At 40.8% G+C, this 27552-nt stretch overlaps 2 protein-coding genes across 2 annotated transcripts; both read right to left on the reverse strand.

Annotated features, from left to right (window-relative positions):
* Positions 1–420: 420 nt before the first annotated feature.
* LOC138610024 (ribonuclease inhibitor-like) lies at positions 421–19705 on the reverse strand. The gene is made up of 8 exons (XM_069682724.1): positions 19687–19705; positions 17869–17992; positions 13072–13245; positions 8223–8396; positions 4932–5099; positions 4035–4208; positions 3438–3611; positions 421–1241 (listed from the first exon to the last, which is right to left on the reverse strand). Exons 1-8 carry the CDS (start codon positions 19703–19705, stop codon positions 1229–1231), a joined length of 1020 nt encoding a protein of 339 aa, XP_069538825.1. The 3' UTR covers positions 421–1228.
* A 1084-nt stretch (positions 19706–20789) lies between these two features.
* Positions 20790–26040, reverse strand: LOC138609956 (protein NLRC3-like). The gene is made up of 4 exons (XM_069682641.1): positions 25975–26040; positions 24930–25060; positions 22699–22931; positions 20790–22573 (listed from the first exon to the last, which is right to left on the reverse strand). Exons 2-4 carry the CDS (start codon positions 25058–25060, stop codon positions 20790–20792), a joined length of 2148 nt encoding a protein of 715 aa, XP_069538742.1. The 5' UTR covers positions 25975–26040.
* Between the last annotated feature and the right edge of the window lie 1512 nt (positions 26041–27552).

The following is a 27552-nucleotide window of genomic DNA, read 5'->3' on the forward strand; positions in this document are numbered from 1 at the left end:
TAGATTGATTGTTTTGGTCAGTTATAATAACACACATTTACAACATCACAGATACAGTTTATTATTCTTTGTGGGTATACGCCAAGTGCAATAATATAAAACAAGTTTGTGTTAGCACACTGGGTTGATTTTTATCTGAATGTAACCTGTAACCAAAGTTGTTGAGTAAATGTGGAAATACTCTCGCCAACTTAACAGAGATAAGACCGACATAACTGTCCGGGCCACAGACAGAAAGACACTGCGTCAGCTCTCACCTTCAGTCCCTCTCTCTTATATCCAAGAGTCAAGCGAGAAACCTGGGTGTTATCCCAGACTCTGATTTAAATTTCCACAGCCACATTAAATCCATAACTTCTTCTGCTTTTTAACATTTAAAAAACATTACTAGAGTCAGAGGAATAATGACAAAACAAGACCTTGAGAGACTTAAACATGCCTTTATTTCCAGCAGATTAGATTACTGCGACGGTCTGTTCACAGGGCTTTCAAAACAAGCTGTTCAACGTATTCAAAATGCTGCTTCAAGAGTCCCGATCAACACTTGGATATACGAACACATGACTCCAGTTTTAACATCCTTTCCCTGGCTACCCGTTACTCAGAGTTGATTTCAAAGTCTCACCGCTTGTGTATAAGCGGCCAATTACATTTCGGATATGCTTGAGACTTATGAACCAACTGAATCAGAATCTGGGTTTATTGCCAAGTAGATTTGCACATACAAGGAATTTGTTTTGGTGATTTTGGTGCAGAACAATTAACACAGAACTAGAATAAAAACAAGAAAATAGAATAAGATAAAGAAAATAGGCAATAAGAATAAAAATAAAAATATATAATACGTACAATACATATAATAATGTGAAAACTAGCAGGATCAAACTAAATCTAATACTTTTTAAATTTGTTTGTCAGCATAAATTAAGACTATTAATAATTGTTTTGATCATGACTAACACATTTAAAAGCTAGTGATTACTAGTGTCGACTACTTACTACTACTACTACTAACCAGAACTTCAGAGAGTTATAGTTCAACATATATCAACCTCTACTGTTATTTAGAAATAAGTGGTAATAAAACAATAAAAATAAAAGGATGAAGCTCTCCTCTCCACTCTTCCTCTCAGTAACACGGCCCAGTCAGAGTCTCCACACACAAGCTGCTGCTTAAACCGCCCTGGATCATCAGCTGATCCTCTCTCGACAGAACCAGTGACAGATATCACTCCTTCCACCTGATGAGAGGAAAAGACGGTGTTTATACTCAGACTATCAGCCGTTAGCCAGTAATGTAGAGCATCCAGTATGAAGACAGAAGTGGAGTGATTTTGTAGCCTAGCATGTTTATGTTAACACACTGGAGAATTGCAGCAAGAAGGAAAAGGGAGAGTCCCTGAAAGCATCATTATGTCAGAAACAGTTCAGTCATGCATTTACTGTTGTAACGTTGTAAAAGCAGTGGCTCAGCAACTCATAGACCAACATCCTATAAGATCATCATCAATCTGGCTTCAAAACATTTCACAGCACAGAAACTGCGCAAACAATAACGGAGTAAACGACTTACTTCTTGCTTCAGATTCTGACTCAGCTTCAATACTGTCACTCTTAGACGATACGGTTAATCACCACATTCCATTACATAGCCTAGAAAGCTACGTAGGTATCATTGAAACTGCGCTCTCTTGGTTTAGGTCATACTTACGACAGATCTCACTTTGTTATACATAACAATCATTTATCAGACCACGAGAATATGGCGTACCTCAGGGATCTGTGCTTGGTCCTATTCTCTTCTCCATTTATATGTTGCCCCTTAGTTCACTGATCAATGAATACAAACTAGGTTCTCATTTGTATGCTGACGATACTCAGCTAGACATTTCCATTAAGCCTGACGCCTGTCATCAGCTGGTGAAATCTAAGGACTGTATACTGGACATTAAACAATAACTTCCTTCTTTTAAATACTGACAAAACTGAGATGCTAATTCTTAGTCCAAAGCACATAAGAAACACATTCTGTAATCTCACCATGAACATAGCTGGTTCCACAATTTCACGAAGCTCCTGCGTTACAAATCTTGGTGTCTTATTTGATCCCAACTTCATTTGAAGAACATATCAACCATATTACAAAGAATGCATATTTCCACCTACCAAACACTGCCAACATTCGCCACTTCCTCTCAATGGCTGATGCTGAAACACTTGTTCATGCATTTGTCTCATCTAGGCTTGACTATTGCAATTCACTTTTCTCTGGCCTACCTAATTCCACTATTGGAAAACTACAACTTGTACAAAACATTGCTGCCAGGATATGTTACCCCTGTTCTTATATCATTTCATTGGCTCCCTTTATATACAAGATCTGACTTTAAGATTCTACTTTTAACTTCTAAAATATATCAAGGACCTGAACCATTCTAACGATCACCCCTAGTCACTTCTTCTATACCAGCTAGGGCTCTACGAGCTGAAAATGCTGGCCTCCTGAAAATTCCAAAAATAAATAAATCAGTAGGCGGTAGGGTCTTCTCATACCAAGCATTCCTTCATACCAAAATTCAAGAGGCTAGCTCAGTAGACTCCTCTAAGAGTAAACTATACACATCTTTTTGCATCAGCCTATAACCTCACTTATTCTACCCTAAATATATAACCATTGTTCTCACATATATTTTCTCACTCTTTGACTTGTTTTTATGATATGTACAGCCCTTTGAGGCAAACTTTGTGATATTGGGCTATAATAAACTTTAACTTGACTTTTTTTGACTTAACAGCTTTTACATTAGAAAGCAGTAGTTTCTTATTTATTTATCTTTTCTGATCTTCTATTGGGAATATTAGCACAAAGCTAACAGATGTTTGAGAGTAACTTCTCACCAGGCTGAGCAGCAGTGTCTTAAATACTTTCTCACGTCTTTTTCACTATTAACTCTTAACCACACCCACCAGTGATGTCCCAGTGTACTGATCAATCAAACAAGGTCAGCAAAAAAAAAAAATAAAATATACAACTTCTGTGTTTGTACGGATCTTTCAGGAAACATGGCCATAAAATTATTAAAGTGATTGATTTCCAGGCTTCAGTCAGACTGATACTAAAGTGGACCATCTGATCAATTCTTTGGTGTTCAGATGGGGGTAAAAATAGGTAAGATCTGACAGTCTGTTTTACTACATCTTGTAATGCGGTCAGCTCTAATCCAACTTTATTTTCTGTACTCATCAATAGTACTTTCATTATCTTTCTGCTCAATCCTGAAGCCCATCACCGTTCTTCTCTGACAGCTTCATTAAGGGATGCAGACACTGGGAGGGAGGGTTGAGGAGGTTTACCAGAAACACTTAAACTTTGCTTTGATACTGTTTAGTTTTATGGTGCCCAAACCACCATGGACTGACTCCAACTGTCTACTGACCTTAGAGTCGCCAGTCTGCAGTTTGGACTCTGCAGAAAATCAGAGAGCAGCTTCACTCCTGAATCCTGCAGGTTGTTGAAACTCAGGTCCAGCTCTCTCAGATGGGAGGGGTTGGACTTCAGAGCTGAGGCCAGATAAGCACAGCTGATCTCTGACAAACTGCAGCTCCTCAATCTGAATAAAGAAAAAAGATATGGAGATAAAATTCATTTAAAATCCAATCTGTTGTGTTCAAGCTTTAAATGTGTAAATAAACATTTTTGTAACCAACTGAAACTAAAGAAACATTTCTACTTCAGCCAGTAAACTTTATCATTTAAACAAACATTAGTTAAGAGGTTATTCTGGATACAGTTGTGACCATTTACTGAAAATCATAAACATTCATTTACTCTAAAAACTGGCAGAGGACGTTTTCTCTGGTTTCTTTAACAAACTGAAGTCTTTAGTGACTGCAGAATAAATTTAGTTTAAAGAAACGTGAACATATGAACAACACAGAATCTATACAGTCATTGATGTAAGTTTTTTATAAACATGAGTTAGGTTCAGTAGTTAGTGAGGTCTACAATAGTAACAGGGAGTCAATGAACTGACCTCAGAGTCTCCAGTCTGCAGTTTGGACTCTGCAGAATATCAGAGAGCAGCTTCACTCCTGAATCCTGCAGCTTGTTGTCACTCAGGTTCAGCTCTCTCAGGTGGGAGGGGTTGGACTTCAGGGCTGAGGCCAGAGAAGCACAGCTGATCTCTGACAAACTGCAGCCATGTAATCTGAATAAAGAATGATAATGTTACATCAGTTAATGTCTAAGTATCTGTTGACAGCTGAAGAGGGTTTAGAATGAAGAAGTTAAAATGGATCCTCCAAACACCTGAACCCAACAGGATGCAGGTTAAATACTGGAAATTACAAAAACAGAAATAGCTGTTATTTATATTAACTACAACCTGCTGCTACTTCAATAAAGTTTTAGTGACTTCACCTCTTCAACTCTGCCAGCTCCACCAGTGGATCAGACTATACAAACTCATGTTGAGCAGCCAAACACATACAAACTCTGAGAAACTGATTTAAGATCCACTTCATGATCCAGAAGCTTCCAGAGATGCCAAATATATCAGGACAAATGGTGGATAAATGTGAACAGAATAAATCTGTATTAATTCTGTTACTAATAGAGAAGTCCTGAAATCAAAGCATCTACAATTAGAACTATTCAGTCAGTATCAGCATCATGACTTACAGCTTCATCACAATGTTGATAAAACAAATACTGAATATATCTATCATTATCTGATGGCTGACATTGATAACATTTATTTAGTCATTTTCATTTAGATTTGTTTCTTAACATCTGAAAAACATGAGAAAGAAAAACTAATGAAAGTCAGGTGTGGATCAGGATAATATCAGCCTAATGTCTAAAGTTTAGTTTCACCATCATTTTCACATCATATTAAACTCAGAATAGAAGAAAAAGAACGTTATCTGACTTCAGAGTCTCCAGTCTGCAGTTTGGACTCTGCAGAAAATCAGAGAGCAGCTTCACTCCTGAATCCTGCAGGTTGTTGAGACTCAGGTCCAGCTCTCTCAGATGGGAGGGGTTGGACTTCAGAGCTGAGGCCAGAGAAGCACAGCTGATCTCTGACAAACTGCAGCTCCACAATCTGAATAAAGAAAAAAGATATGGAGATAAAAGTCATTAAAAATACAATTTGATGCATTTTAAAGTTTTCAATGTGTAAATAAACATCAATATGTCCTGATTGTTGTAACCAACTGAAACTAAAGAAACATTTCTACTTCAGCCAGTAAACTTTATCATTTAAACAAACATTAGTTAAGAGGTTATTCTGGATACAGTTGTGACCATTTACTGAAAATCATAAACATTCATTTACTCTAAAAACTGACAGAGGACGTTTTCTCTGGATTTTTAATTTAAATTTAGTTTAAAGAAACATGAAAATATGAACAACACAGAATCTATACAGTCATGGTTGTAACTTATTTATAAACATGAGTTAGGTTCAGTAGTTAAATATGAGGTCAATGTGAAATGTATTTATAGAGCGCTTTAAAACACACAGGGTTTGTACCAAAGTGCTTTACAGCAAGCTTAACAACAAACTTTAGAACAGAACAAATGAAAAAGAGCCATAAAAAGATTATTACATGACATGAATATTTGAAATACATGGACAAATACATAGAGAGCACACCCAAACATGAGCATGCTTACAGACATGCACACAAGTACACAAAACACGCACTCGCACACGCACACGCACATGCAAGCACACACAACTTGAAGCTTTTGTTAAACAAGGTAAAATGCAAACTCATGTTCATAATCAAAAGCTAGGGAAGGCCAAGGAGTAAAAATGAGTCTTGAGGCATTTTTTAAAGCCGTCGAGAGATTCGGCTGTTCTTATGCGTGATGGGAGGCTATTCTAGAGTCGGTGCGGCTGCAGAGAAGGCCCTGTCCCCAAAAGGTTTTCGGCATGATTGCGGGATGGTTAATAGCCCTTGATCAGATGATCTGAGGGGCCTAGCTGAACTGTATGGGGATATGAGTTCTGTATTATAGCTCGGAGTGAGGCCATGAAGGGCTTTCAATACGAACAGGAGAATCTTGTACAGCATTCTGTACTGAATGGGGAGCCAGTGCAGGGACGCTGCTATGGGTGTGATGTGTTCCCTTTTTTTGCATCTGCAAAGGAGTCTGGCTGCGGCATTCTGAACAAGTTGTTAATGGTGAATAGAGGCCTGGCTGATAACAATATATAGAAAGTTGCAGTAGTCGAGTCTGGAGGAAATTAAGGCATGGATGACTTTTTCTAGATCTTTGCGTGATAAGAATGTCTTGATTTTGGACATGATCTTGAGCTGAAAGAAGCTAGATTTGATGACTGTGTTAATCTGTTTATCATATTTCAGGTTATTGTTGAATGTTATTCCAAGGTTTTTTTTGCAGGGTTTTATGTAATTGTATAGATGATCGAGGGATTGGGCAATGGTGCTTGTGGAGTTTGGTGGGTTGAACACGATCATCTCTGTTTTGTTTTCATTGAGTTGTAAAAAGTTACTAGCCATCCATCCCTTAATATCCTCCGGACATTTGGCAAGAGCGGTGGGTCCAGTTTGGTCAGTGTGTTGAATGGGAAGGTAAAGCTGGGTGTCATCTACATAACAGTGAAATGAGATTTCAGTTTCTCAACAATTTCACCTAATGGGAGCATATAGAGGGAAAACAGGAGGGGACCAAGGACCAAGCCTTGGGGAACCCCACATGAGAAGCTAGCAGGGGTGGAGAAGGAGTTGTTAACTGCAACCTAGAAGTCCTGTCTGTTAAGTAGGATTGAGGCCAGTCGAGGGCTGGTCCAGAGACCCCAACCAGTGATGCAGACGGTCAATTAGTATTGTGTGGTCCACCGCTGAGATCTAACAGGACTAAGACTGAGGAAAGGCCACTATCAGCTGTTACAAGGAGGTCAGTAGTGACCCTCAACAAGGCACATTCTGTGCTGTGGTGTGCACGAAAACCTGACTGAAATTTTTCAAAGATGCTATTGCTGTTGAGGAAAGGTATTATCTGTTGGAAAACTACTTTCTCCAGGACTTTAATCAGAAAAGGACATTTTGAAACTGGTCTGAAATTGTTTGGTATTCGTGGATCCAGACATGGTTTTTTTAATAAGAGTTGAACTATGGCGTTTGTGGGACATTTCCAGATAGTAAAGAGCTGTTAATAATATTCACTATGCTCGGATCAATTTCCCCAAGAACCTCCTTCAGCAGCTTAGTAGGAATGATATCAAGGCAGCAATTGGTGGGCTTTGAGCCAGAAATGACTTTGTCAAGCTGTGGGAGTGAGATGGGCAGAAAGGTATCAAATGTTGGTGGACTCCTAAGTGGATTTACCAAAAGCCGATCAGAGGGAGTGATGTTCTGTTTGATATCAATTTTGTCTAGGAAGAATTTGTTTGAATTTGGCAAGTGGATGGTGCTGCTCTAAAAACAGTGAATAACTGGCTAGCTGTGGTACTGGTGAGGACACGAGAGCAACCAGGAGCAATTTGTATAGGGGCAGAAGGAGATGGTAGTCAATCGAATACAATTGCTTTATGATCTGAGACACTAACATCAATCATATCAAAGTTATTAGGGGAGAGACCAGAGGATAAAACTAGGCCCAGGGTGTGGTTTTTGACATGTGTTGGACCAGATATAGACTGACCAAGATGAAATGATTCAATAAGAAGTCGAGCATTTTTGACCAGAGGGTGAGAGGGACAACAAACATGAATGTTAAAGTCACAGAGTATTAAAACCCTGTCATAATTTGGCAAAATATGAGTTCAGAGAATTCACTGATGAAGGTGTTTTGGGTGTCTGTAAATCAGGACTCAGAGCACGGGGGGTTTACCATTAATTTTGAAGGATAGAGATTCAAATGATGTAAATTGGCCCACTGAGACCAGAGAGCAGGACATGTTCCTGAAGAGCACTGCTAAGCCACCACCTCGACCAGAAGGCCGAGGCTGGTTAAAGAAGTGAGGTGCTGTTTCTATTAGTGGGATGGAGTCACCGTGATTTAACTTAGTTTCAGTGATGAAGAATAAGTCAAGCTTTTTGGTATTAACAATATCCTGATGATGGTCTTGTTTGATAGGGATCTCACATTCAGTAACACAAATTTGAGTAAGTTAGGCTGAGTAGCTGCAAAGGGGGATAAGTGGCAAAGATGAGGTCTACAATAGTAACAGAGTCAGTGAACTGACCTCAGAGTCTCCAGTCTGCAGTTTGGACTCTGCAGGAAATCAGAGAGCAGCTTCACATCTGAATTCTGCAGCTTGTTTAGACTCAGGTCCAGCTTTATCAGGTGGGAGGGGTTGGACTTCAGAGCTGAGGCCAGAGAAGCACAGCTGATCGCTGACAAACTGCAGCTCCACAATCTGAATAAAGAATGATAATGTTACATCGTTACATCAGTTAATGTCTAAGAATCTGTTGACAGCTGAAGAGGGTTTAGAATGAAGAAGTTAAAATGGATCCTCCAAACACCTGAACCCAACAGGATGCAGGTTAAATACTGGAACATACAAAAACAGAAATAGCTCTTATTTATATTAACTACAACCTGCTGCTACTTCAATAAAGTTTTAGTGACTTCACCTCTTCAACTCTGCCAGCTCCACCAGTGGATCAGACTATACAAACTCATGTTGAGCAGCCAAACACATAAAAACTCTGAGAAACTGATTTACATTTCACTTCATGATCCAGAAGCTTCCAGAGATGCCAAATATATCAGGACAAATGGTGGATAAATGTGAACAGAATAAATCTGTATTAATTCTGTTACTAATAGAGAAGTCCTGAAATCAAAGCATCTACACTTAGAACTATTCAGTCAGTATCAGCATCATGACTTACAGCTTCATCACAATGTTGGAAAAACAAATACTGAATATATCTATCATTATCTGATGGCTGACATTGATAACATTTATTTAGTCATTTTCATTTAGATTTGTTTCTTAACATCCATCTGAAAAACATGAGAAAGAAAAACTAATGAAAGTCAGGTGTGGATCAGGATAATATCAGCCTAATGTCTAAAGTTTAGTTTCACCATCATTTTCACATCATATTAAACTCAGAATAGAAGAAAAAGAACGTTATCTGACTTCAGAGTCTCCAGTCTGCAGTTTGGACTCTGCAGAAAATCAGAGAGCAGCTTCACTCCTGAATCCTGCAGCTTGTTGTCACTCAGGTCCAGCTCTCTCAGATGGGAGGGGTTGGACTTCAGAGCTGAGGCCAGAGAAGCACAGCTGATCTCTGACAAACTGCAGCTCCACAATCTGAATAAAGAAAAAAGATATGGAGATAAAATTAATTAAAAAATACAATTTGATGCATTTTAAAGTTTTCAATGTGTAAATAAACATCAGTGTGTCCTGATTGTTGTAACCAACTGAAACTAAAGAAACATTTCTACTTCAGCCAGTAAACTTTATCATTTAAACAAACATTAGTTAAGAGGTTATTCTGGATACAGTTGTGACCATTTACTGAAAATCATAAACATTCATTTACTCTAAAAACTGACAGAGGACGTTTTCTCTGGATTTTTAATTTAAATTAAGTTTAAAGAAACATGAAAATATGAACAACACAGAATCTATACAGTCATGGTTGTAACTTATTTATAAACATGAGTTAGGTTCAGTAGTTAAATATGAGGTCAAAGTGAAATGTATTTATAGAGCACTTTAAAACACACAGGGTTTGTACCAAAGTGCTTTACAGCAAGCTTAACAACAAACTTTAGAACAGAACAAATGAAAAAGAGCCATAAAAAGATTATTACATGACATGAATATTTGAAATACATGGACAAACACATAGAGAGCACACCCAAACATGAGCATGCTCACAGACATGCACACAAGTACACAAAACACGCACACGCACATGCAAGCACACACAACTTGAAGCTTTTGTTAAACAAGGTAAAATGCAAACTCATGTTCATAATCAAAAGCTAGGGAAGGCCAAGGAGTAAAAATGAGTCTTGAGGCATTTTTTAAAGCCGTCGAGAGATTCTGCTGTTCTTATGTGTGATGGGAGGCTATTCTAGAGTCGGTGCGGCTGCAGAGAAGGCCCTGTCCCCAAAAGGTTTTCTGCGTGACCGTGGGATGGTTAATAGCCCTTGATCAGATGATCTGAGGGGCCCAGCTGTACTCAGGGTTCCCACTCTTTTCAAGAAATAATCTTCCAGGACCTTTCCAGGAGTTTTCGGGACAGCACTTGCTCTCAAACGGTCATATCATTTACCGGTAGGCCTAGTACTGACACTTTTAACCCCAGTTTTATTCCTCCTTACTTGGATGATGCAGGGTTCATGATGAAGTGTCTCAAGTCCCTTTTACACTGCCAGTTCAAGGCGGGATTATTACACCTGTCATGTTCTGTCTTCTGTGTAAAACGCACAGAGGCGCAATGATGGAGCAAAGTCGTTCATTAAGCCTACATCTATCCAAGTTACACCTGAAAGGACATAGCAATGTATTGAAAAAAAAAAAGATTATAAAATTCAAGTGTCATACTTTTCTATCGTCTTTCAATTGGTTAGAAAGCGTCTAAAGGCGGCGATCTTACACCCCTCGCAGGACTCGATTGTGAATGTGAAAGCTCTGGGATCCCTGACCGGAGTTGAGGCGGCAAACTTGTGCTGAGCGTGGGGCTAAATTAAATTTAAATTTTCAAGGACAACATAAATTATTTCCAGGATATTTGGTAATTTTAATCAATTTCCAGGTGTTTCCAGGACTGGAAAACTAGTCTCTAAATTTCCAGATTTTCCAGGTTTTCCAGGACGCGTGGGAACCCTGTGTACTGTATGGGGATATGAGTTCTGTATTATAGCTCGGAATGAGGCCATGAAGGGCTTTCAATACGAACAGGAGAATCTTGTACAGCATTCTGTACTGAATGGGGAGCCAGTGCAGGGACGCTGCTATGGGTGTGATGTGTTCCCTTTTTTTGCATCTGCAAAGGAGTCTGGCTGCAGCATTCTGAACAAGTTGTTAATGGTGAATAGAGGCCTGGTTGATAACAATATATAGAAAGTTGCAGTAGTCGAGTCTGGAGGAAATAAAGGCATGGATGACTTTTTCTAGATCTCTGTGTGATAAGAATGTCTTGATTTTGGATATGATCTTGAGCTGAAAGAAGCTAGATTTGATGACTGTGTTAATTTGTTTATCAAATTTCAGGTTATTGTTGAATGTTATTCCAAGTTCTTTTTTTGCAGGGTTTTATGTAATCGTATAGATGATCGAGGGATTGGGCAAAGGTGCTTGTGGAGTTTGGTGGGTTGAACACTATCATCTCTGTTTTGTTTTCATTGAGTTGTAAAAAGTTACTAGCCATCCATCCCTTAATATCCTCCAGACATTTGACAAGAGTGGTGGGTCCAGTTTGGTCAGTGTGTTGAAAGGGAAGGTAAAGCTGGGTGTCATCTACATAACAGTGAAATGAGATTTCCGTTTCTCAACATTTTCACCTAATGGGAGCATATAGAGGGAAAACAGGATGGGACCAAGGACCAAGCCTTGGGGAACCCCACATGAGAAGCTAGCAGGGGTGGAGAAGGAGTTGTTAACTGAAACCTAGAAGTCCTGTCTGTTAAGTAGGATTGAGGCCAGCCGAGGGCTGGTCCAGAAACCCCAACCAGTGATGCAGACGGTCAATTAGTATTGTGTGGTCCACCGCTGAGATCTAACAGGACTAAGACTGAGGAAAGGCCACTATCAGCTGTTACAAGGAGGTCATTAGTGACCCCTCAACAAGGCACATTCTGTGCTGTGGTGTGCACGAAAACCTGACTGAAATTTTTCAAAGATGCTATTGCTGTTGAGGAAAGGTATTATCTGTTGGAAAACTACTTTCTCCAGGACTTTAATCAGAAAAGGACATTTTGAAACTGGACTGAAATTGTTTGGTATTCGTGGATCCAGACATGGTTTTTTAATAAGAGTTGAACTATGGCGTTTGTGGGACATTGCCAGATAGTAAAGAGCTGTTAATAATATTCACTGTACTCGGACCAATTTCCCCAAGAACCTCCTTCAGCAGCTTAGTAGGAATGACATCAAGGCAGCAATTGGTGGGCTTTGAGCCAGAAATGACTTTGTCAAGCTGTGGGAGTGAGATGGGCAGAAAGGTATCAAATGTTGGTGGACTCCTAAGTGGATTTACCAAAAGCCGATCAGAGGGAGTGATGTTCTGTTTGATATCAATTTTGTCTAGGAAGAATTTTTTTGAATTTGGAAAGTGGATGGTGCTGCTCTAAATGCAGTGGAGAACTGGCTAGCTGTGGTACTGGTGAGGACACGAGAGCAACCAGGAGCAATTTGTATAGGGGCAGAAGGAGACGGTAGTCAATTGAATACAATTGATTTATGATCTGAGACACTAACATCGATCATATCAAAGTTATTAGGGGAGAGACCAGAGGATAAAACTAGGCCCAGGGTATGGTTTTTGACATGTGTTGGACCAGATATAGACTGACCAAGATGAAATGATTCAATAAGAAGTGAAACATTTTTGACCAGAGGGTGAGAGGGACAACAAACATGAATGTTAAAGTCACAGAGTATTAAAACCCTGTCATAATTTGGCAAAATATGAGTTCAGAGAATTCACTGATGAAGGTGTTTTGGGTATCTGTAAATCAGGACTCAGAGCACGGGGGGTTTACCATTCATTTTGAAGGATAGAGATTCAAATGATGTAAATTGGCCCACTGAGACCAGAGAGCAGGACATGTTCCTGAAGAGCACTGCTAAGCCACCACCTCGACCAGAAGGCCGAGGCTGGTTAAAGAAGTGAGCTGCTGTTTCTATCAGTGGGATGGAGTCACCGTGATTTAACTAAGTTTCAGTGATGAAGAATAAGTCAAGCTTTTTGGTATTAACAATATCCTGACAGATGAAGGTCTTGTTTGATAGGGATCTCACATTCAGTAACACAAATTTGAGTAAGTTAGGCTGAGTAGCTGCAGAGGGGGATAAGTGGCAAAGATGAGGTCTACAATAGTAACAGAGTCAGTGAACTGACCTCAGAGTCTCCAGTCTGCAGTTTGGACTCTGCAGAAAATCAGAGAGCAGCTTCACATCTGAATTCTGCAGCTTGTTTAGACTCAGGTTCAGCTCGCGCAGGTGGGAGGGGTTGGACTTCAGAGCTGAGTCCAGAGAAGCACAGCCGATCGCTGACAAACTGCAGCTCCACAATCTGAATAAAGAATAATTATGTAACATCATTACATCAGTTAATGTCTAAGAATCTGTTGACAGCTGAAGAGGGTTTAGAATGAAGAAGTTAAAATGGATCCTCCAAACACCTGAACCCAACAGGATGCAGGTTAAATACTGGAAAATACAAAAACAGAAATAGCTCTTATTTATATTAACTACAACCTGCTGCTACTTCTACGAAGTTTTAGTGACTTCACCTCTTCAACTCTGCCAGCTCCACCAGTGGATCAGACTATACAAACTCATGTTGAGCAGCCAAACACATACAAACTCTGAGAAACTGATTTAAGATCCACTTCATGATCCAGAAGCTTCCAGAGATGCCAAATATATCAGGACAAATGGTGGATAAATGTGAACAGAATCAATCTGTATTAATTCTGTTACTAATAGAGAAGTCCTGAAATCAAAGCATCTACAATTAGAACTATTCAGTCAGTATCAGCATCATGACTTACAGCTTCATCACAATGTTGGAAAAACAAATACTGAATATATCTATCATTATCTGATGGCTGACATTGATAACATTTATTTAGTCATTTTCATTTAGATTTGTTTCTTAACATCTGAAAAACATGAGAAAGAAAAACTAATGAAAGTCAGGTGTGGATCAGGATAATATCAGCCTAATGTCTAAAGTTTAGTTTCACCATCATTTTCACATCATATTAAACTCAGAATAGAAGAAAAAGAACGTTATCTGACTTCAGAGTCTCCAGTCTGCAGTTTGGACTCTGCAGAAAATCCGAGAGCAGCTTCACTCCTGAATCCTGCAGGTTGTTGTCACTCAGGTCCAGCTCTCTCAGATGGGAGGGGTTGGACTTCAGAGCTGAGGCCAGAGAAGCACAGCTGATCTCTGACAAATTGCAGCGACTCAATCTGAATAAAGAAAAAAGATATGGAGATAAAATTCACTAAAAATCGAATTTGTTGTGTCCAATTTTTAAATGTGTAAATAAACATCAGTGTGTCCTGATTTTTGAAACCAACTGAAGCTAAAGAAACATTTCTACTTCAGTCAGTAAACTTTATCATTTAAACAAACATTAGTTAAGAGGTTATTCTGGATACAGTTGTGACCATTTACTGAAAATCATAAACATTCATTTACTCTAAAAACTGACAGAGTAGATGCTTGAGCAACATAGGGCTGTACGGAAGAAGCATTCTGGAACTTCCTGTGTCCAGTCTTGCAGAGGAGTACAAGTGCTCCAAAGTAAGGTTGGAAATGACACTGACGGAATCCCGTGACCCATGTGTAGCCCAAACAGCTCCCACCCTTGCAACTGGAAGGAAGTGGACCCCATCTGCAGCCATACGATACGCTAAGTCAGCCCTTAAGCACCGGGACATCGTTGGCCATGTACACCAAGGGAGAGGAGGCCTTGGCCTTGGAGAGAGCAGACCTGGCGCAAGGCAACTCCATCTCAGTGCTGATGTCTTGTGGTCGAGGAGGTGCGTCTGCAAGAACAAGCAATGAGGTGCGCAAAGGCTGTCTCTCAGGCAAAGCAAGGACAATGGATGAAATTGGGAGGGAGTTGAGAAGAGAAAGTTCTCTTTGAGTGAGATGTGGGGCATGGAAGCATTTCAAACCAGCTTCATTCTACGAGCCACCTATGATGTCCTGCCATCTCCAAGGAACCTCAATCAGTGGTAGAAGACCCTACATGCCCCGTTTGTCCATCTCCAGCAAACCTGAAACACATTCTGGTTGGCTGCAAGACAAGCCTGACACAAGGCCGTTAACACCTGGCAGCACAACCAGGTGCTGAAGTGCCGAGCAGCTGCTCTGGAGACCATCTGGATCTGGAGAGTTTGTCCGCGAGGGAGAGAAGCAAACCACGGTCTATACAGCAAAATCCGACACTGACCAGCTGGGAGCGGCACGAGACTGGAGATTATTGGTGGATCTGAATCAAAGGCTCTGCTTTCCATCTGAGATCGCCACTACTAACCTCAAACCAGACCTTGTGCTTTGGTCCTCCCACACCTTTTACATCATTGAGCTTACGGTGCCCTGGGAGGATGCTGTTGAGGAGGCCTACGAACGCAAGAGCCTTAAATATGCTGAGCTAGCAGCTGACGCTGAACATTGAGCTGGAAAGCCAAGGTCTGCCCAGTCAAAGTCGGCTGCAGAGGCTTCGTGGGCAAGTCAGCTACAACGTTGCTTAAGGACATGGGAATCCGAGGCCAAGCCCAACACCAAGCCATCAAAGCAGCCGAACAGGCAAGTCGGTGGCTCTGGATTGAGAGGAAAGACACCTCTTGGAGCCGTCTGGAGGTGTTGTGGGCCTATCACCCCCCATACACACACACACACACCACCATGGCTCCTGTTTGGAAACCCCCATATTATCGTCCCCACTCTCATCATATCAAGTACGTGAAGCAAGCAAGAGATTGTATCCCCTAGTCCTAAACAGAACTAAACACATGAGGTCTGCAATAGTAACAGAGAGTCAGTGAACTGACCTCAGAGTCTCCAGTCTGCAGTTTGGACTCTTCACAAGATCAGAGAGCAGCTTCACTCCTGGATCCTGCAGCTTGTTGTCACTCAGGTTCAGCTCTCTCAGATGGGAGGGGTTGGACTTCAGAGCTGAGGCCAGAGAAGCACAGCTGATCTCTGACAAATTGCAGTGACTCAATCTGAATAAAGAAAAAAGATATGGAGATAAAATTAATTAAAAACCTAATGTATTGTGTTCCAGTTTTAAATGTATAAATAAACATCAATGTGTCCTGATTTTTGAAGAAAGAAAAAGTTCTACTTCAGCCAGTAAACTTTATCATTTAAACAAACATTAGTTAAGAGGTTATTCTGGATACAGTTGTGACCATTTACTGAAAATCATAAACATTTATTTACTCTAAAAACTGACAGAGGACGTTTTCTCTGGTTTCTTTAACAAACTGAAGTCTTTAGTGACTGCAGAATAAATTTAGTTTAAAGAAACATGAAAATATGAACAACACAGAATCTATATATGGTCAATGATGCAAGTTATTTATAAACATGAGTCAGGTTCAGTAGTTAATTAAACACAAGGTCTACAATAGTAACAGAGTCAGTGAACTGACCTCAGAGTCTCCAGTCTGCAGTTTGGACTCTGCAGAAAATCAGAGAGCAGCTTCACTCCTGAATCCTGCAGCTTGTTGTCACTCAGGTTCAGCTCTCTCAGATGGGAGGGGTTGGACTTCAGAGCTGAGGCCAGAGAGCTGATCTCTGACAAACTGCAGCCACTCAATCTGAATAAAGAATGATAATGTTACATCATTACATCAGTTAATGTCTAAGAATCTGTTGACAGCTGAAGAGGGTTTAGAATGAAGAAGTTAAAATGGATCCTCCAAACACCTGAACCCAACAGGATGCAGGTTAAATACTGGAAAATACAAAAACAGAAATAGCTCTTATTTAGATTAACTACAACCTGCTGCTACTTCAATAAAGTTTTAGTGACTTCACTTCTTCAACTCTGCCAGCTCCACCAGTGGATCAGACTATACAAACTCATGTTGAGCAGCCAAACACATACAAACTCTGAGAAACTGATTTACATTTCACTTCATGATCCAGAAGCTTCCAGAGATGCCAAATATATCAGGACAAATGGTGGATAAATGTGAACAGAATAAATCTGTATTAATTCTGTTACTAATAGAGAAGTCCTGAAATCAAAGCATCTACAATTAGAACTATTCAGTCAGTATCAGCATCATGACTTACAGCTTCATCACAATGTTGATAAAACAAATACTGAATATATCTATCATTATCTGATGGCTGACATTGATAACATTTATTTAGTCATTTTCATTTAGATTTGTTTCTTAACATCTGAAAAACATGAGAAAGAAAAACTAATGAAAGTCAGGTGTGGATCAGGATAATATCAGCCTAATGTCTAAGTTTAGTTTCACCGTCATTTTCACATCATATTAAACTCAGAATAGAAGAAAAAGAACGTTATCTGACTTCAGAGTCTCCAGTCTGCAGTTTGGACTCTGCAGAAAATCAGAGAGCAGCTTCACTCCTGAATCCTGCAGCTTGTTGTCACTCAGGTCCAGCTCTCTCAGATGGGAGGGGTTGGACTTCAGAGCTGAGGCCAGAGAAGCACAGCTGATCTCTGACAAACTGCAGCGACTCAATCTGAATAAAGAAAAAAGATATGGAGACAAAATTCATTAAGAATCAATTTGTTGTGTTCAAGTTTTAAATGTGTAAATAAACATCAGTGTGTCCTGATTTTTGTAACCAACTGAAACTAAAGAAACATTTCTACTTCAGCCAGTAAACTTTATCATTTAAACAAACATTAGTTAAGAGGTTATTCTGGATACAGTTGTGACCATTTACTGAAAATCATAAACATTCATTTACTCTAAAAACTGACAGAGGACATTTTCTCTGGTTTCTTTAACAAACTGAAGTCTTTAGTGACTGCAGAGTAAATTAAGTTTAAAGAAACATGAAAATATGAACAACACAGAATCTATATATGGTCATAGATGTAACTTATTTATAAACATGAGTTAGGTTCAGTTCTTAATTAAACACATGAGGACTACAATAGAAACAGAGAGTCAGTGAACTCACTCCAGAGTCTCCAGTCTGCAGTTTGGACTCTGCAGACCAACACACAACAGCTTCACTCCAGAATCCGGCAGCTGGTTGACACTCAGGTCCAGCTCTCTCAGATGGGAGGGGTTGGACTTCAGAGCTGAGGCCACAACTTCACAGTGAGTCTTCGATATTCCACAATTGGAAAATCTGTTGTGACGTAAACATTGCGAAATATATTATTAGGAATTAATAGGAAATATAAAAAATTAATTAACTGATGTATTTGAGGAATAAACAGTTTCTTTTTTTGAAGATTTAAAATTAGTAACACTCAGGTTCACATAATGTGCACAGACATCTCAGTGTAATCTGTTTCAATATACAGTATGTCTCCACAAAGTTAGAATGACGCTGCATTGTTTTCACTGAAGCTGAACGCTCCGCCGTTAAGCTAGCGCTAATGGGAGAGGGGACTTCTTGTGATGTCTCATAAAATAAAAGTCGTTTTATTTCTGATGAAAAGTTTTAATCTGTTACAACTGCTACGGACTGTTTTTTGTGAAACAAGTTATTGATACATTGATATTGATAATAAATTATTTAAATTTGACAATAAGACCTTAGTGTGGTACACTGCAAACTAATGATGGAGATTATATCACTGATGACACCATCCTTTGAAATAAGAATTACAAAATTAAATGAGTTATAGTCTAAAACTGGCATAGCCAGCTGTGCTTAACGCAAAAAAAAAAAAAAAAAAGATCTAGAATCGAATCGGGCATTTGGAGAATAGTGACACCCCTAATAGCATCATTTTCTCTGCAGTCATTGGCCCTGTTCACATTTGGTGTTGCGCATCTTTCCCGGGTGATCCGAACACAAGTGGACAGCTCTAAGCCTGCAGTTCAAGCCTAGCATTAACGAGCCCCCAGAATGCGTCTTCAGTGACCACTTGTGATCAGATCTCACTTTCCTGCTCTGTATGCAAATAAACAGGGAGGCTCAGTCTCCTTTATTAGACTTATCATATAATAATATAAAACATCATATGAAAGAAAGTTTTTTAACAGTCCGCACCACGTCCGCTCGGTGAACGGTCTGTTTATGCAGCCACATCGCTAATGTGCACCGGGACAAGCTGCAGCTGGTAACAGGAATACACACACTTGCAACCTCACATAACGGCCCATCTGAAAAACGAAAACGTGTGTACTTATACTAGTCTGCGGTAGCTTGCTAACTACAGTTAGCGTTTTCTAGAATGACAGCTGCTCTGTCTCGAGTGCAGCGAGTAGCGTGTAACGTGTTGTTGACAGCAGTAGCCATTCTGTGTAGAAAGTAATTAGTCCCGTCCATCGGGACTGTGAATCTCAGGAGGGCTACTATATTGTTTACACTGCGGGCTTGTGGATCTTACTGGCACACCGGGCCAGTAGATTAAGCATTTAACTGGCCCAGTGTGCCAGTAAGATCCACAAGCCCGCAGTGTAAACAATATAGTAGCCCTCCTGAGATTCACAGGTTGAAAAACATACGGTCGGGCCACCGGGTCAGTGCTTATGTCAAGCCCTGCTTTACGGTAACTGTGCGAGAAAATACGGGAAAGATCGTGACTGCTAATAAGCCAGGAGCAGAGCGGATACAGAGAGCGTGGGTGGTGCTTAATGTGGCCCAGGACACAAGTGCTTTCACACTACGAGACGTATGTGGATAAATGCATCCCTGACCACCTCCGTATTTAGCCTGAGTGATCGGATCTGAATGCGTCTTCAATCCGTGTGGGTGTGTTCAGACCTGTAGTTAAGGCTGTGCACTTGTGATCAGATCACGAAAACCACATGTTGATACCAGGTCTGAACAGCCTCATTGTTGCTCAGATATCGCATCTACTTCACAATTTTTTCCTGTAAGATGTTAGCGTGAAGTTTTAATAATTCTTCTATTAGTTCTTGAGTTTGAGCCAAAAATGTTTTTTGAGAGAGCTCAGTAATATTTCACCACAAAAATCTAATCAGTTCATCCCATGGGAGGCTGGTTTAATTGGTTTCAGTTGGTAGAGCAGGCCCCCCATGCAGAGAGGCAAAGTCCTCGCACATCGCTGCAAATTCAACTCCCAACTCGTGGCCCTTTGGTGCATGTCATTCCCAACTTTGAGACTGAGTTGACTTTTGATGCCCTTTTTTGTTTTAATGGTGTTCCAGAGAGCTCTTATTCACAAGAATGGGAAAACGGACAAAAGGCCCTGCACTGCGGTTCCATCTCAGCGCCATAAGAAGCTCTGCCGTCATTTGGCATTTTACGTTGGACCAAGCAACGCTGGCGTAAAGCCACCCCAGTGTGTGGACTTTGCCCCACCATTGCGCCTCCGTGTGTTTTAAATAGAAGACGAAGCGTAACACAGGCGTCCCACCTTGAACTGGCAGTGTAAAAGGGGCTAGAGAGACAATTCAAAAACAAAATGCTTTCAGTGCAGAAAAAATGAGTCTTACAATGTGTGTCTGGCTTTATACAGCACCTTGTAGAGACAACTCAGGTAATAACTTTCAAACGCTTATGTTGTGATAAACCACAACCTCTAGAGTTGTTATCTTCTATTACCAGGTCAACATGACGCCCCTGTCACTCAAGGGAAGGTTCATAGAAGACTAGATGTAATGATTTTTGGAAATAAACATAATATCTGTGTTTATTAAATTGACAGCCATAAACACAACTATAGATCTACTAAAAATCAACATTTTGTTCTCAGAATTTAAATTGGCTTAAGAGGATCTGTAACATTATACCTTTTTTCCCCCAATAAATCACAATTTTTTGAATTTTATGTTATAATGTGTAGATTTTAATCAGATTCAGGAATACTTTATTTATCCTCGGGGGGAAATTCAGAAAAAGACCAAAGACCTACAACACGTATCTACACGTGTCTGTATTATTATTTAAATCATGACTTACAGAGCCTTTCTGCAGTTCCTGACAGCTGGAATCAGTCTCAGTCGTCCCTGATCAGTTGTGTTGTACTTTTTCAGGTCCAACTCATCCAGAACCTCCTCTGACATCTGCAGCATGTAGGCCAGAGCAGAGCAGTGGATCTCAGAGACTCTCTTTCCTGATCTGTTCTCTGATTTCAGGAACTCTTGGATCTCCTGATGTACCGAGTGGTCCTTCATCTCCGTCAGACAGTGGAAGATGTTGATGCTTCTGTCAGGAGAGATCTTATCACTGTTCATCTCTTTCAGGTTATTGATGACTCTCCGGATCCTTTCTGGGCTTTCGTCTGTCTGACCCAGCAGGCCTCCTAAGAGTCTTTGGTTGGACTTCAGGGAGAGGCCATGAAGGAAGCGAATAAACAGGTCCAGGTGGCCATTCTTACTCTGAAGGGATTTCTCCATGGCACTCTTCAGAAAGGCATCCAGGGATGTCTTTCCGATGAGAGCCGCCACTACATCTCTGTTCCTGTCTGTGTAACAGTGGAAAACGAAGACTGCAGCCAGAAACTCCTGAACACTCAGATGAACAAAGCAGTAGACTGTTTTCTGGAAGATCACACACTCTCTTTTGAAGATCTCTGTACAAAGTCCTGAGTACACCGAGGCCTCTGTGACATCCAGACCACACTGCTCCAGGTCTTCTTGGTAGAATATGATGTTTCCTTTCTCCAGATGTTCGCACGCCAGCCTCCCCAGCTTCAGAAGGACTTCCCTGTCAGCCTCTGACAGCTCCTGTGGACTCGTCTCTTGTCCCTCATCATACTTCTGCTTCTTCCCCTTTGTCTGAACCAGCAGGAAGTGTGAGAACATGTCAGTCAGGGTCCTGGGCAGCTCTCCTCTCTGGTCTCTGGTCAACATGTGCTCCAGAACTGTAGCAGTGATCCAGCAGAAGACTGGGATTTGACACATGATGTGGAGGCTCCTGGATGTCTTGATGTGTGAGATGATTCTGTTGGACAGCTCTTCATCACTGAACCTCCTCCTGAAGTACTCCTCCTTCTGGGCCTCAGTGAAGCCTCGTACTTCTGTCACCCTGTCCACACATGTTCCAGGGATCTGATTGGCTGCTGCAGGCCGCGAAGTTATCCAGATGAGAGCTGAGGAAAGCAGATTCCCCTTGATGAGGTTTGTCAACAGCACATGGACTGATGACTTCTGTGAGACGTCAGACACAACCTGATTGTTGTGGAAATCTAATAAAACTCTGCTTTCATCCAGGCCGTCAAAGATGAACAAAAGTTTACAGACAGCGAGCGTCTCTGCTGTGAGCTTCTGTAATGTTGGATGGAAAGCATGGAGCAGCTTGAGAAGACTGTACTGCTCGTCTCTGATCAAGTTCAGCTCCCTGAATGAAAGCAGAAAAACCAGACTGATGTCTTGGTTTTCCGAGCCCTCTGCCCAGTCCAGAGTGAACTTCTGCACTGAGAAGGTTTTTCCAACACCAGCAACACCGTTGGTCAGCACGACTCTGATGTGCCTCTGTTCATCAGGTAAGGCTTTAAAGATGTCATGGCACTTGATTGAAGTCTCATGGAGGGTCTCCATCTTGGAAGCTCTCTCGAGCTGCCTCACCTCATGTTGGGTATTTACCTCTTCACTTTGTCCCTCTGTGATGTAGAGCTCAGTGTAGATCCTGTTGAGGAGGGTTCCACTTCCTGCTTCATCAGTTCCTTCAGTCACATGTTCACATCTCGCCCTCAGACTGATCTTATGCTCATCTAAAACCTCCTGAAGACCACTATCTGCTGAGAGAGAAGAAAAATATGTGTTTAATATATATTAAAGGCACTGCATACTAACATATTTCCCTGTAATACATTAGAAAGTCCTGTTTTCAGACACAATGACATCAGCAGATGGAAAATCTTACTTTGTACAGTGCTGGTCTGTCCGGCTATCTGCAGTCCTGGTCTTGTTATAGATCTTTCTCCACACTGGGGACAGGAGGAATCTCCAGACGAACCAGACTGGTCCTCGTATGAGGTGATGCACTGTCTGCAGAACCAGTGTCCACAGCTGGTAGAAACTGGATCTCTCAGGACGTTCTGACATAAAACACAGCTGGACAGCAGCCCCTCCTCACAAACACTCCTCTTGTGCTTTCTGGGGAAACAAGGAAAATCCCTTAAATTATGAATCATTCTTAAATTAAATGCAAAAAACTGTGTGGGGCTTTTACAAAATCATAAATATCTGCAGCCTGAAAATGCAGTTACCGAAGAAATCAAACTGTTATTCTCATGATGCTTTATTGAGGCTACCCAGCTTTTGTTCTGAGAATGTTATGTGCGATGTCCTGGTAATGTTTTGAGCGGGAAGTTTTTATTTGGTTCCCAGAATGTTGCTTTTAATAGCAGGAGAACGTTCTCTGAAAACATTTTCAGAAAGTTGCAGTGAGAATGTTCAAATCACATTTCAGGAACGTTTTATAAATCACGTTCTGACAGTTCAAGTCATACTTACATCCTGAAAAGATCCTCAGAATGTTGCAGTGAGCATGTTCTACCTTGTTTTTATGTAACATTGAGCAAATGTTTTCTAAAAGGCGTTCTGACATCCCAGGCCTCAATAACATCCTGAAAATATAAACGTTTAGAAACGTTGTTTTTTTTCAAATGTAATTAGAACTTGTAGGTCATGTTACAATGTTATGGGAACGTTCCCTGCTAGCTGGGTTTTGGCAGAGGGCACAATGATTTTTTTTTCTGGCAGATTTTCACCATTTTCCCAGGTTATCCATATTTAAGGTTATTCTTGGTTCCGAACCATTATTGGTCATTTCGGCAAAGGAATTACCGGAGAGGACGCGTCAGCAGCACAAGCCACAGCCCCTCTATCGATGCCACAAGTGCAAGAGATGCCAGCGCTGTGATGACAGCGCTCCGTGGCTATGGAGCCGTTAATTTCTCCACAGCCTGCAAAGTCCTCCTCAGAGATTTCAGTGAAATGTATCCCGAGGGGGCCAAGAAGGGCAAGGTAACCTGCTTGATCCCCGTCTCCAGTGTGCCAGCAGCATTTTATCCATTAATTATAATAGATAAACGTAACTTTTGATACCGCACATCTTTTTGATGAGGTGTTTTCATTTCAAATGTCCCACTGTAACCAAAGACATTCGGGCAGTGACATTAATTAATATTACCATGTATAATGCACTCGTGTAAGGAGAGGGAGAGAGAGAGTGCGCATGCATATGGACAGCGCAGACGCGGCGCAAAAAGGTGGTCATTTGAGCATGAGACACGTTGTTCCGCTGCACACATTTCAGTTTATTGAAGTGTATGAACTGAACTGTAGACGGGAGTCCTTCTTTGTTGACAAAGTGATCGCTGTCTCACATACACCACACGAAGTGCAACACTTACACGTATCATATGTTTATTTTTGGACAAAATTATTAGTAGGGACAATTCAGTAATTTCCATACACTCTTCTACGCCCTTGATATAGCCTATCAATTGTTTTTCATCTCAATAAATGCAGATAATATTTGGCTGTAATTTTACCCATTTGTCCGTAACATTTAAGCTTCCAGGACACGTGGACCGCCACAGATTTTCTTAAACAGAAACCCTGATGCACACAACTACACACAATCCTGCATGAAGGTGCAGACTTTTGAAGCGTCAGCCTTACAGATTCTACTTAGTAGAATATTTTACACAGAAGACTCTATAGATAGGGACCTGGATTTCCAGGAAGGCAAGTGTACTACGCTTGTAGCGTGAGTAATATTGACCAATCACGTATCAGCAGGCTGCGGCGTATGCACGAAAAAACAGTCCGTGAGGAGAGCAAAAACAGGAGGACCGTAATGCGCTGTGATGCCATCCCTGCTCCCATCAGCGTGATCTGACGATGATTTAGCTTCTTGTTAATCTCTATAAACAGACATCTGCAACAAGTTCAGCTAACAATCTGTTCTAGATCTAAAATTTAACTTGAGATGAATTCCCTTGACGTGGTGTTATGAAAGCCGTTCAGCATCTCAGACTATAGCCGATGGGATCTGAGATTGCAATTCAGGTAACAAGACAACCCTGGTTTTCTGTACTCAAAATGCTGTTGCTTGAGAGTTTCGTGGTTAAAAAGTTCCCTTACCGTGTTTCTGAGGGTCCTGGTTCCTTACTGAAGTTCACACCAATAGATTTAGACCACTCACTCTTCATAGACAGACAGCTGGGCGTAGGAGACTTTCCTCTGTCCTCCTCTTTCTCCACACAATCACTCATCTTCTGGGGGGGGGTTTAAAAAAATCATCTCATTAATTACAGGCTTTGTCATTAATTAATCACATATATCAATGATTTCTGTGAGAAGCACATCACATGTAGACTTACTCAGTCTGGGTTACCCTGTTTCTAGAGGGTTATTTCTTACTTTCACACTTTATTTGCACTCTCGTCTTCACCTTAGTAAGTTTTAATTCACAATCTACTTTAATCTGATCACTTTGCTTTGCTTCAGTCCTCCCAACACATCTTCACCTCTGCTCTCTGCACAGCTGCTTGCCCCGCCGCCCTTGTTGTGTCTGTGTCTCTGTCTGCTTTGTTGACTGTCTGCATCAGCAGTCTGTTTAATTAAGCACGTGAGCCACGTGTTCACGAGGGACGTTATTAATGACGTAGCGATCAAAACAAAAAGCTTTATAAACAGCGACAATCAATGCATTTACAGTAGGGACATACGGAGATATACAATAGGATTGTTTACATTACGTAACAGAACTGATTGGGTGTTGACAGAGAGCGTCCGATGTCGGGCCCTCTGTCGCAGTTAAAAACACTGTGTGAGGAGTGAACTGGTCCCGCTGTTGTCGAGTCCCTATTAAAGTATGTCAAAACCATTTTCACTCTGTTTTTGCCAGATTGTCTAGTGTATTTTACTAACCTTAATATCTGCCTGGTTCTGCCTGTTTATCCGCTAATTTACTGTGGTTTTCCCCCTAGTCTGATCTGTCGATATAATCTCACTATCTGCGTTGTATTTGACCATTGCCCGTTTCTGAGACTGAAATGAAATTTGTCTGACCTGTATGTCTCTAAAATAATCAAATTAATAATGTGTATTGTTCTTTCAATATTCCTTCCCATATTAATCGGAGACTTTGACAGTTTAACAATAATAACATTGAATTTATTCTCACCCTGCCTCAGACTTATCTTCTTCTCCTTCTGCTCTGTCGACTCAGAATGGTGTCCGATTGCTGACCGGCCCTTCTGTTTCACTTTCTGTTTTTGTAGGTGCGTTTGAGATGACTGCCGGTGTACCAGATTAACTGGTGCTTGAATTAACTGGTGTCGGTCAACTTTGTGACAGTTAATTGTAGCACTGAACAGGTATCGACACAGTCATTTACACTAGACATCGTTTCAAACTGATGTATAGCTTGAAGTTCCCTGAGACTGTGCAGCAAGATACGCAAGCAACGTAGAAACTAAATTCAAGAGTTATTGACAGTTACTTGTGGATACATTTTTGTCATCTGAGATCGCTTTGCAACCACAGCCGCGCACAGCGGAACATCACAAGTTAATTCAAACTTCAGCTGACCAGTTAATGTGTTCTTTTACACCACAGATGACTCATGCTTTAGATGTATGGAGTTTGAGTTATTGTGACCCGCTCACCGATTTGACTATCCTCTCTAGTTACTCGATGTTTATTCAATCAGTTAACCAGTTGTGACAGGTCACAGTTTAACTGGTGTTGAATTAACTGGTGGCGGTCACAAGATGTGTGTGGGCGTGGCTTATGAGTCCGTTGATCTCAGAGCTCGTTTTTATGATGCCAGAGCACTGACGTGCACAGATGACAAAAAGTTATCCACAAGTAACTTTCAATAACTCTTGAATTTAGTTTCTACGTTGCTTGCGTATCTTGCTGCACAGTCCCAGGGAACTTCAACCTGTAAATCAGTTTGAAACGATGTCTAATGTAAAGGACTGTGTCGATACCTGTTCAGTGCTACAATAAACTGTCACATTGTTGACCGCCACCAGTTAATTCAAGCACCAGTTAATCTGGAACACCGGCTCGCCTCGACAACAGGCGAGAGTAGCCGATTGCAGTCGGGGGAGGAGTCACAAAGTCGGACACTTTGTTGACAAGTTTGCTACTCGCCTAGTCAAGTATCTATCATACTAACGCCTAACTGTAAATTGATGTGAATAAAGTCTTAATTTGTTATTATTATTATTATAATTGTTGGATTTAAAATGAAGTTCTCATTATATTTTATTCAGGGGGTTTGATAGTTATTTCGATATAAACGCCATTGCAGATATGTTCATTAAGACAGCATTCATGAGGAATGTGTAAAGCATTCAATTGTGAATGGCAGTACTTCGATAAAATTGTTTGGTGTCTGTCTGGCACTTCATGAAGTTTAGTGAATAATGATGAATAAGACAGAAGTCTCATCACTTCCTTGTGGGGGGTTGTCAAAGCTTTTTTCAGTCAATAACGGCTTCATTTAAACCAAAGCAAGTCGACCAGGCTAATGTTTGCCCATGACCATCATCTACTCCACTAAGCAAGGTGTTTGTTGGGAAATTTGAATAGACGGAGCAGAAAACAAGACGAGTATCTGCAAACAAAAAACGGTATAAACAAACATAAACACAACAGGGGTCCGTTTCAGAAAGCGGGTTTAGTGAAAACCCCCAGAGTTTGTTAACCCTGAAATGAGGGAAACCTCGGGTTTGCCGATTCAGAAAGAGAG

This window comes from Semicossyphus pulcher, unplaced genomic scaffold (genome assembly GCF_022749685.1).
Source record: "Semicossyphus pulcher isolate SPU_LCO1_2020_fin unplaced genomic scaffold, fSemPul1.0.p SCAF_6, whole genome shotgun sequence".
Lineage (NCBI taxonomy): Eukaryota > Metazoa > Chordata > Actinopteri > Labriformes > Labridae > Semicossyphus > Semicossyphus pulcher.